The sequence below is a fragment of the Carassius gibelio genome, chromosome A7 (assembly GCF_023724105.1).
Source record: "Carassius gibelio isolate Cgi1373 ecotype wild population from Czech Republic chromosome A7, carGib1.2-hapl.c, whole genome shotgun sequence".
Classification (NCBI taxonomy): domain Eukaryota; kingdom Metazoa; phylum Chordata; class Actinopteri; order Cypriniformes; family Cyprinidae; genus Carassius; species Carassius gibelio.
In genome coordinates this window covers 8,408,354-8,420,499 of record NC_068377.1, presented here as the reverse complement: position 1 = coordinate 8,420,499, position 12,146 = coordinate 8,408,354, and the positions used below count along the sequence as shown (strand labels likewise).

The 12,146-nt window shown below is 40.2% G+C and overlaps 1 protein-coding gene and 1 long non-coding RNA gene across 9 annotated transcripts in view; one reads left to right on the top strand and one right to left on the bottom strand.

Moving 5' to 3' along the window:
* Window positions 1-4,880, bottom strand: part of LOC128016566 (uncharacterized) — a 7,233-nt gene extending 2,353 nt beyond the window's left edge. The window contains exons 1-6 of one of the 8 annotated variants that reach the window (XM_052601185.1): window positions 4,614-4,880; window positions 3,107-3,180; window positions 789-990; window positions 373-681; window positions 221-280; window positions 76-126 (exon numbers count right to left, since the gene is read on the bottom strand). In XM_052601185.1, coding sequence (XP_052457145.1) covers window positions 76-126; window positions 221-280; window positions 373-681; window positions 789-990 — 622 coding nt within the window. In that variant the 5' untranslated portion in view covers window positions 3,107-3,180; window positions 4,614-4,880. The other 7 variants (XM_052601186.1, XM_052601187.1, XM_052601189.1 and 4 more) reach the window with 7 other exon arrangements.
* Window positions 4,881-10,438: 5,558 nt separating this feature from the next.
* LOC128016572 (uncharacterized) lies at window positions 10,439-11,946 on the top strand. Its single transcript, XR_008184209.1, has 2 exons — window positions 10,439-10,468; window positions 11,608-11,946. It is a non-coding gene; the product is annotated as an uncharacterized LOC128016572 (long non-coding RNA).
* Window positions 11,947-12,146: the final 200 nt, after the last annotated feature.

The following is a 12,146-nucleotide window of genomic DNA, read 5'->3' as shown; positions in this document are numbered from 1 at the left end:
TCAGTGCAGAGTATTGCATATTCAGTAATGAAACTATAATTGAACTGTGCAATGCTAATGGAATGTACAACACACCTCGACACCTTTCATCCAGAAACTGCTGCGGCGAGTAACCAGTCAAGTGTCCTAATGAAAAACAGATTATGATTAAAGGATTCCTTATCTTAAATAGAAGCAATAGTTTCCAAGACAAAAAAACGTCACAAATAACATCACTTACTTGTACTCAAACTCTTGGCTCTGTGAAGTGGAGTCTGAATTTCTGGGGAGAAACCTGGTTCTGAGAAAGAGGAAACAGAAATTTGAAAATCTAACAAAGGGTATAGTTTAGTGGCAGGATCACAAATCAAGCATCACAGCAATTTTACATACCACCTCTGAAGTCTACAGATGGCACAACATTTTCCTGGTTTTCTGGAATCGATGCAACTTCTGGAGCATCGGGCAGCACTGAAACCTTGTTACCAGGAACAATGTTTTCAAAGCTTAAAAGAGGTTGTCCAAACGACAGCACTGCTGGTGCATCTGGAAGACTAGACTCCTCTTCATCAGAAGAGGCCTGGGGTCTGTACTTGGAATTTGAGATTCTCTTTCTCTTTCTCTTCTTGTCATCGTCCGTCGTTTCAACGCTAGAACCTGTTTGGAAGCGCACCAAATATCTCATCGCCTCTTGCCAACATTCTAGAGCAGGGAATAATGAATGAAAGTCAGTTATCCACCATAAACAGACAAAGAAAATACACAGATGAAATGCAGGAAAATCAAATGCATAAGTCAGAACCATTTACCTGCTCCCTTCATAAACTTAAAATGATGTTTCTCCCAGGTGCTGTGTGGAGGCGTGCAGCGGATGGCTAAATTGTTGCCTTTGTCTTTTTTGCGGAGGTTAAATGGGGGCCAATAGCACATGCCCTCGCTGAGCCACACTTGCGGAACCACTGCAAATGGCTGATCCTCCTCATCAATAAACTGAACAATGGCAAACAGCATCTAAAATAGAAGAAAAACGTGCATAAAGTAAAAATTGATTAATTTCCAGGCAAAATAAATTAAATTCTCACCCCTTCAAAAAAAGCAGTCATTTTTACAAGTGGATCAACGGAAAACCAGCCTTTCCATCCAGGCAAGGAAGAAGATAATATTTCTTCTGCACATTTGCTATATGGGTAAAGCGGAGTGTTTCTGACAGGCCAGATAAATGAAAAATGCCTAGCTTGGAAGATTCCACAGGGTAAGTGAAGAAATCGACCATGTTCCGGAACCTCTTGTAGATGAGCAAAGTGTTGTCCATTTCATCAACGACGACATTCTGTATAACAACTATGTCTTTATTTTCCAACAGGACACAGTTGTCTCCCTCTGAACGTTTCACAACAAAGTCTTGAAAGTAACACTCCTCATACTGCTTTTTCACAGAAAGACCGTTGAGAAGTGGTCCATGGTTGTGCTCTCTCAAGGACCTTGTTTTGGAGATGTTTGTTCTTCTGTGCTGACTTCTCTCTGACAATCGGCGAACAACCTGCTCCAGTGGTTGTGCAGGCTTGCGCAACAGTTTCTTCAGACACCCAAGGAAGTTTTCAAATGGGAAGCATGATATGTTATCAAGGACGCCATACTTTTTGGCATCTTGGCTCAGGTGCACCAATCCATGCATGTTGTATGTCACATGTTCTTTTCCATAAAGCTTGCTGCAGTGATCAACAAAGAGAACCAATATTCTGTGTGCATAGTCTGCAAGGTCAGCACACAGGGACACATTCAGTAGGATGGTGATGCCAACTGAAAGCAGCATGAAGTTGTTGTACACTTGAGTTGGTACAAGGCCTTTTAAGCTGACTGGTCCAGTGTACAAGAGGAACTGCCTGAATTCTGTAGCTTTCCAACGCTCAACATCTTCCATGGATCGTTGCTTCCTGTTGAACTCGCACGGAACATGAGGTGTGAAGGTCAGGAGTACTCTGGAGAGCTCTTTTACCATGCTGGGCGAAAATCTTGTCAGCCGCCGTCCCTTTAGCCAAAGATGCAACAACTTTCTTGTCACTCCAAGGCATACCAGATGCATATAATCCAGTGGGAACTGGGTGACCAAACCAACAGACAACAATGCCAATGGCGTTTCTCCACACTGATGACTGTCATCAGAAAGTTCATCACGGACTGCATGGTCTAATCTTGGAGCAGAATCTGTTTGAGGAAAGGTCATCCTGTTCTCGTAGTGGACCCCCTTTTGAACACACTTGTCACACCCATAATATCCACTGTGACCTTTCACATTTCGAACAAGTGCACGAGCAGGGGCGTCACAGATAAATGTTGATATTTTGAAAGGAAGTGCTCTCCTTTCAAACAGAACTCCTTCCGCTTCAAGTCGCTGTGCCTCTTCTACAAAAGGATTCAAAAAGTGAAGGCTGCTTGGCTTCTTCTTCCCATAATAGAGACCAATGACAAATGGAAGTTTGTTTTGTTGGACATTACACACGTATTGCTCAATTAAACCAAGAACTGGCCAGAACTGGGCATTTGAGCTTTTGAAAAGTGGAAGTCCATCAACATTAACTTGCATTGAAACTGACGTCAACTTCTGCAATTCAGGAGACACTAAAAACTGCGATAGTATTCCACTTTCAATTCCAGAGTGATGGTATACACCACCTGAGAGTTCTGTTGTTTTAACACAAGTCACTGTTTTCAGAAGGGTTCTTGGGTCTTTAGGAAGGGTTGGATGATCCTTGGACAAAATGGTTAAAAGCTTACCCAGTGCCACATGGGGGATCATGTTGTCAATAGCCCACCCTGCCAATTGTGTCCTTAGGCAATCCTCTTCCTCCTCACTATCTTCTGTGCTTGAGGAAAAAATTTCACTAGGTTCATACACCTCATCAACAGTTATTTCCTGTGCTTCAGGGGTTACAGTTTGTCCATGGCTTGTTGAAGCCATTCCATGTTGATGTTCATTTACAGGAGGATTTACTTGGTCAAAGTCAGGAATAACAGCAAGTAGAGCATCGTTTGCAGCTGCAATTTCCTGTTTGTCCCTCTCAACTCCTTTCAATATTCGTCTGCTTTTGGCCCAGTAACTAGACATTGTAACTAACAATGCATTTACCTTTAAAGCCAAAACGATTGTCCAACAGTAGGTCTCTTGTGTGAAGTTAACCAGTTATGCTCCGGTCAAGGTATCTGCAAGAAAATGTGAACAAAACCACATTGTTAACGTTAGGAATATACAGTAGCTATGCTGTAGAAAAAAACAGCATGTGTTAGCTAACACTCTGAACTAGACTAGCAGCGTGCGTGTCGGAACAAACAAATGAAAACAACCTAACGTTACTGGTATCATCATTCGGTTTAGTTAGAAAACAATACAAGTTATACTGATCAGTCTTGTCGTAGATTTTGCTACCTACTGCTGGAACCACATTACCACATGGGCGGCGGCATAATTGTCCATACAAGTAACTGTAGTTAATTCGACTGACCAAAACTAACTTAAAACACATACGTACTCACACTCGTATAAACATACGTATCTTAGAAGAAAAGAAAAACTCAACGCCTGGAAGAAACAAAGTAGCTATTACAGAAAGTTAAAGGAACACTCCACCGTTTTTTGAAATAGGGCTTAATGGAATCCTTTGTTGCCAGCTAGCATGGCCTGAGTAAAAGTGATCAAAAAAAATAAAAAAAACCCCACCTAATTACTTCTTGTGGCCTGCGTATCCACAACGAGTACAAATAGCGATCCAGATTAACACTAGGCGATTTCCTAGGCAGATATTGACTTGGGACTATATTATGGGGAAGCACAGGCGAAGCACTGCTACTTCGGTGCAGAGATATCACGCAACACATGAAAACATCAACTCTATGTGAATACAGGTATAATATGGGTCGATCTATACATGCGTCATGATTAAAATAATCACTTACTCTGTGGACAGCTGTCCATTTGGTCCATTCGGCGTGGGGCGTTTTTTCCAGTTCACTTTGTCACACCGGAAAAAAAATCGAGTACTGCAGAATAGATCAGCACCGTGAAATCCTCTGTAGATGTGACACAACTTCGGGCACGCTCATCTTGATCTGACGTGTTGAGCCTGGTCATCAACTCTCTACAGCACAGACACTCTATTTCCGTCGGCATAGATTGGCATATTCCCCCACATTCACACCACCAGTTCATGTTGGCTCTCATCCTCACGTCCTCAGACTGTTGAGCGATCGCAACTAATACACGCGCATATAAATTTCACTCGCGGCTGGCTTGACGGTGTTTTACTCAGGCCATGCTAGCTGGCAACAAAGGATTCCATTCATTGTGCTAAGCTAAGCTAACGCCGACCCAGTCAAACTAAAACAATGCATGCACTGACACAAAAATGCATTTGCCCACCTATCTAAATGTAGGAAATAATGTGAATAAGCCCTATTTCAAAAAACGGTGGAGTGTTCCTTTAATTGTAACATGGCGGCAACTTTGTAAACAAGGCTAACTTACTTTAGCCTTACTTTAGCTTGACTAGTAAGGCATGAACAAAGATGACTACAGATTTTACAAAGATAAACTAAAAACAATGTAAACATAATATTGCGTTAAGGAAACATGTACTTACTTAAACGATGGTAGTCCACAGAAACTCGCGATTGAACGGCGAACTGACGCGAATGTGTGCTCTAGTTATGTTGTTTGGGGAGGGGCCAGGAGCTCAGTGGCTCCAGTGCGTCATCGAGCCACCGTTTTAGCTCCGCCCAAAAAAAAATCCTGAACACAGCAATGGTGAAAACCTATACTTTCTAACATTTATAATGTGTTTACATTTTTTTAAGTGTTTTACTGTCTTAAACATTTGTACAGGTCGCAATTGCAAATTAATCCCTTATACATGTAAAAAGTCAAAAAAAAAAAAAAAAATCGAGTATGACAGTGTCATACTCAATGTTCAGTGTAAGTGTTTCTTTGTGTCTTTCAAACGGCAACATTAAAACAAGAAATCACATGTTATTATGTTCACCATTTTATTAGGGATATGTATTCATAAAATCATAAAAGACAGGAAAGTACAGGATATATATATATATATATATATATATATATATATATATATATATATATGTATATATATATATATATATATATATATATATATATATATATATATATATGTGTATATATATATATATATATATATATATATATATATATGTATATATATATATATATATATATGTGCATATATATGTGCATATATATATATATATATATATATATATATATATATATATATATGTATATATATATATATATATATATATATATATGTGCATATATATGTGCATATATATATATATATATATATATATATATATATATATATATATATATATATATATGTATATATATATGTGCATATATATGTGCATATATATATATATATATATATATATATATATATATATATATATATGCACATATATATGCACATATATATATACATATATATATATAGGTTGGAAAAAAATGAAAGACATAAAATGACATTTCCTGGAATGGCAGAAAGACGAAATATTTCTAAATATTTCATAAATCTGCCAGTGCAGCTGTGAAACCAGAGGAGCTTTTAGATTTTAGTTTATCCTTCTGATCAGGTCAAAACAGAGATTTTCCTGTTTATGATAGGCTATTACCATGGTTGCAAATTAATAAAAAATTATAAAGTATAGACCTACCCAAGATTTTGGCCATGTTGCAGATGTCTTTCACTGTTCACTGATGTAGCCAGGCATTAGTGAAAAGTCTAACTTCATCAATTTATTCAGCTAAATTGTTCATACCATGAATTAAATATCTATTTTAAAACCTAATCAGAATCAGAAAGATATTTATTGCCAAGTAAGTTTTACAAAAGGAATTATTTTTGGTTTATGCATGTCTCAATTGTGCATAAATCAAAGAAATGTAAACAATTTTCACCTAAGTGCATAAAATAATTTTCCATATAGCCTATTAGGCTACTCTATCGCTTCAGAGTTTCAAAGTAATTTAAATGTAATTTCCTAAACCGTACCTTATCATGGAATCAAGAGTCAAGAATAAACCCTAATGGCTTAAAAAAAAAAATAATAATAATATGGGATTTAATTCACATATAGGCTATTATGATTTTATAATCGCTTCAGATGTGAAAAGTAGTTAAAATGCTGTCAGTTCCACTTCCATTCTAACTCCCAACATGCTAAACATAGCCTTGGCTGCTGGTCGATTTTAGTAGAAATCCTTGCATTTCAAAGCGGCTTGCCGCCAGCCGGCCGCGGTCCATTAGACGGAGGCAACCGCCAAAGAAAATGAAGCAGTCGGCCCGCCGGCTTTTCGCCGGCGGCATCTCGCAAGAAATGGGAGTGACGTATTCGGCGGCAAACGTTTCATCCCCGCCAGCGGGACGCACCTATAGCCGACAGCTTAGGGCCGGCGGCAAAAAGAAGCCGTGCGGATATTTTTTGCTAGCTGGGTCTGTACTGGATCACATCAACTCCACCATTGACAGTGTAACAACAGAAAAACAGATAACAACATACCCTAATCAGAAGCCATGGATGAACAAGGAGGTGCGACTTCTGCTGAAAGCCCGCAACACCGCTTTCAGGTCAGACGACGCTCAGGCCTACAGTAAATCCAGGGCTAACCTGAAAAGGGGCATCAAAAAGGCAAAGTACTGCTACAAGTTGAAGGTAGAGGAACACTTTTCCAACTCTGACCCCCGACGCATGTGGCAGGGCATCCAGATTATCAGTGACTACAAGTCAAGCAACTCCACACCAACAGTCACGGACGTCTCCTTCCTTAACGAGCTAAATGACTTTTATGCTCGCTTCAACAGCGACAGCAAGGAGACGGCCACCAAAATCTCAGCCTCTTCAGACCACCAACCTCTCAAACTCACCTCCACAGATGTCCACACTGCACTGAGCCGGATCAACGCACGCAAGGCTGCTGGCCCGGATGGCATTCCTGGACGTGTGCTTAGGGCATGTGCAGAGCAGCTTGCAGGGGTCTTCACAGACATTTTCAACATGTCCCTCATCCAAGCAACTGTGCCTACATGTTTTAAGTCCACATCCATTGTGCCAGTACCAAAACACTCCTCCCCAACCTGCCTCAATGACTATCGCCCCGTAGCACTCACACCCATCATTATGAAGTGCTTCGAGCGACTGGTCCTTGCACATCTCAAAGACTGCCTCCCACCCACACTGGACCCACACCAATTTGCCTACCGCAGAAATAGGAGCACAGAGGATGCAGTATGCACAGTGCTGCACTCTGCACTCACACACCTGGACAATAACAACACGTATGTTAGGATGTTGTTTGTTGACTTCAGTTCAGCATTTAACACCGTCATTCCCTCCAAGCTGACCACAAAACTTGGAGACCTGGACATTAACAGCTCCCTCTGCAACTGGATTATGGACTTTCTGACCAACAGGCCTCAGCATGTTCGGTCAGGCCACAACCACTCCACCACCATCACACTTAACACTGGCGTACCACAGGGCTGTGTGCTGAGCCCATTCCTCTACTCCCTTTACACCCACGACTGCAAGCCTGTGCATGGATCCAACTCCATCATTAAGTTTGCAGACGACACCACGGTGATTGGCCTCATCAGTGACAACGATGAGACTGCCTACAGGGAAGAGATACAGCACCTGGCCACATGGTGCGCTGACAATAACCTGCTCCTTAACACCAATAAGACCAAGGAGCTCATTATGGACTTCAGGAAGAAGAAAGAAAGCACGCATGACCCCATCCACATTAACGGGATGGTTGTTGAACGTGTCTCCAGCTTCAAGTTCCTGGGAACCACCATCTCGGAGGAACTGTTCTGGGCCACAAACACCTCCAGCCTCGTCAAAAAGGCTCACCAGCGCCTTTTCTTCCTCAGGACACTGAAGAAGAACCAGTTGTCTTCAACCATCCTGGTGAACTTTTACCGGTGTGCGATCGAGAGCATCCTGACCAGTTGCATCACAGTCTGGTATGGGAACTGTTCAGTGGCTGACCGCAAGGCACTGCAGAGGGTGGTGAAAACTGCCCAGCGCATCACAGGGACACCACTTCCTGCTCTTGAGGACATCCAGAGGAAACGCTGTCTACGTCGAGCTCGCAGCATTCTCAAGGACTCCTCTCACCCTGACCACGAACTGTTTAACCTCCTCCCCTCCGGAAGGCGTTTCAGGAGCCTCCGGACAAGGACCACAAGATTCAGGAACAGCTTTTTCCCTAAAGCTGTCTCCTTGCTGAACTCTGCCCTCTGACACACCTCAACTCCCCCCACACCACACATAGACTCCTCCCCCTCTTCAACACTCTGATTTATTTATTTACTCACAACAAGCAAAAAGTAACTTGTTATTACTTGCACTACTGCCTGTTCATCCAGGAACAATGTATAATCCATTTGCACATTGAAATTTTTTTTTTTTTTTTCTATGCACTTTACTGTCCATTGCAATACTGTAAATTATGTTCATAGTTCTGCCTATAGTGTACATACACTTTTACATAGCCCATCTGTATAGTATGTTCATAGTACACCTATCTGTATATCGTGCTTATAGTATTTAATATCTGTAAATTATGTCCATAATACTTACCTGTATAGTTATTGTACATATTATAGACCTTTATTCTGTACTTACTGCTTATTGCACTTCTGGTTAGATGCTAACTGCATTTCGTTGCCTTGTACCTACATGTGCAGTGACAATAAAGTTGAATCTAATCTAATCTAATCTAAATGTAATGAGATGTATATCAGGACGGGAATGGGGGGCAGATAGACTGGCATTAAAAACTATATATACAACAATGATAAGAGCAATAATAGATTATGGATGTCAGGTATATGGGTCTGCGGCTAAGTCACAGCTGGAAAGGCTAGAAAGAGTACAGGCTCAAGCTCTGAGAATATGTTGTGGGGCTTACCCGTCCTCACCAGTCCCAGCGTTACAGGTGGAGATGGGTGAGATGCCAGTACAGTTAAGGAGACGGCAGCTGATATTGACATATTGGGCCAATTTAAAGGGTCAGAAGGAGGACCACCCAACAAAAAGTATATTCAAGTCATCTTGGGAACAGGGGAAAAGGAAATGTAATAGTTTTGGGTGGGTCATTAATGAGCTGGTAGAGGATATGCACTTAAATGGGTATAGTGTGATCCCAGTGGTTACATTAGGAGTGAATCCGATCTGGATGTTACCACAACCAGAGATAGATTTGTTCTTGCTGGAACAAAGAAAAGAGAAAGGTCAGGACATATCAGAAGCAGAATTTACAAAATATTATATAAGGAGTAAGTATGATCAGTATGTACAGGTGTATACAGATGCGTCCAAAGACCCGCAAAGTGGCCAAGTGGGGGTTGCATATGTCATCCCAGGAATGGAAGTGGAAAGGGGTGAAAGAATAACTAATCACATGTCAGTGTGTACAGGAGAATTAACAGCAATAATGATAGCAATAAATAAAGTTAGTGAAATGGGAATAAATAAATCCCTAATATGTTCCGATTCAAGTTCTGCGCTGATATTTTTGGAGGCACAAAAGTCAGAAACAAGACAAGATCTGGTATTAGAAATCCTACAGATTTTATTAACAATGCGAGAGACAAATAAGAGGGTTAAGTTTTTGTGGGTTCCAGCACACACTGGAGTGTTAGGGAATGAAGAAGCTGACAAATTAGCAAAGCAAGCCATGGCAAAAGGAAATATAGATATGGATATTAAGCATAGTAAAGAAGAAATCAAATCAATCATTAAAAGGGAGATTAAAAAAAAATGGCAAAATTATTGGGACAATGAAAGTAAAGGAAGACTGCTTCATTCAATTCAACCACTGGTAGGAAGGGTAAGGAGTTCGAGTAGGAAAAGGAAGGAGGATTGCATTATTTCAAGATTGAGATTAGGGCATACAGGTCTGAACTCAACTATGCATTTAATAGGAAAACATCCTAATGGTATGTGTGACAAGTGTGGAGTAAGAGAAACAGTGGAACATGTAATTATAGACTGTAGTAAATATGGAGAAGAAAGAAAGACATTAATGGGAGAAATGCAGAAGGTAGGTGATCAACTGGTAGCATTAGAGGATATTCTGAATCCGGTAGGAGGATATAGTATATTAATACAATTTCTGAAGGCAACCAAGTTAATTCATAGAATATAGGAATATTAATTTTTTTTTTTTTTTTTTTATAATTAAGCGTGGGTGGAAGGGAATTTGGCTTTTCATGGAGGAGCTGAAACACTCAGCAACATGAAGGGCATCACTCCCAACTAGCCACTATAGTGAGGATTTAAGTCTCTGATCCATTGCCTACAGTAGATGGCGGTAATGCTCTGGAAAAGAATGCGAACCGCCAATAAGCACGAAGAAGACGTTTTGAACACGATGAGCGGCCAACAGGTGAGTTTCCAGTCATTGCTGGTGAAAAATCAGCCTGAAGGGGTTGTTATTCGCTATAACAACCGCCTCGCTATACATGATCCCACTTATTACATTGCTACCTACAAAATAAATAAATAATTTGACAAAATGTATTGATTTTAAAAACGATTGTATTGCTTCCGCTAAAGAAAATAGTCCGTTCCGCGTCCATATCAACGGTCTGTTTATCATGGCAAGGGTGTGTTTAGACCTCCAAATCAACCCTGGTCTTCTCCTGCTAGTGTCTAATAGAATATAGAGGCTTTATTCCATGTCAAATCAGTCAGAATCCAGGAAAGTGGTTGCAGCAACATCTCAGATGAAGAGTTTTTCTATATTATGTTTGGGTCCCAAAACCAAGGCCTGTAAAAATATTCATATTTTTTGTCAGTCCTTGAGATTGTCATTTTTATAGCATCAAAAACACTATCAGAGAACCATGTTTGGGCATTAATATCTTAAAGTGTTATTCATAGCCTCACCGAACTTTGCAGGATGGAAGACAAACATGTTCTTAGTATAACTGAAACAAAGTTTGTACTGCATGTCTATTGAGATTCTACAAGGCCCTAGACTTGGGTAAATGGCTAAACCCCTGAAACTGAGGGTATTATAAACTCATTTTCTGCATCCATATCATACCAGCAGGCTGTCAGCATACATGGGTGCTGCATTTTTTTAAAGCTGAAAATTAGGACATAACCTGCTTGTTAATAACCCTTAACCCTTGCTAAAAAGAACTATACGTATGAAGTAGGTGCAAAGATTTTATTTGAATTAAAGTATATTCAATCAGTAAGAATAAACTTGGCAATGGGTTTGGCACTGGTCCTTGAGGGAGGTTCAAGGAGGGGTATATATAAATACACACAACTTTTTAATTCTGACTTTTTCTAGAAATAGACTATTTTTCCACAAACTTCTTTATAAATTTAACCAAAAAATGCATCCCATTGACATTAATTTGAACATACATTGACAAAGAAAGTAATGTTATTCAGTCTCAGAATTAATATTGTGTATTTCTGGAGTTTGTTACAAAATGTTATCAAATGTGGTCCGGGTCCTTGATGTAAAAATGTTTGAGAACCACATAAACACTTTACATGTCTTTTCAGGTATTGTACCTACCACATTTGGACTGGGAGGACAGTGGCCTGCCTGATGTGACTGTTCCTGAGATGGGCGATGTACTGAGTGATGAACAAATGGCAGCACTAAGGGCAGCCATAAATCCCCTGGGACACTCCCAATCACATGGCTCAGACATCTACCTACTTGCTGTGGAGTATGTCCAGCACTTACTAGGCTTACCGTAAAATGTACTCAGCAAAGGACCTGATTCAATGATAATGCAGCACAAATACAAAAAGAACACTTATTTACAGAACAGTGCCCCTGCTAATAACTGGTTTGTAAGATGTTACAGTTACACAAATAAATATTTCTGAATCAGTGAGGTGGTCTAATGTTTGATTTTTCTCTGTTTAATCAAATCAGACCAGCAGACATGCCCCATGTTAGAACTGCCAGCGGCAGCAGGAAGAATAGCTTTCCTCAAGCAGTGCTAGCAGCGGACTTTAAGACTTTCAGCTCTCTTAATGTTGTAATGAATGTTCAAACCAAATACATGTAGATTGTATTTTTTTTTTTTATT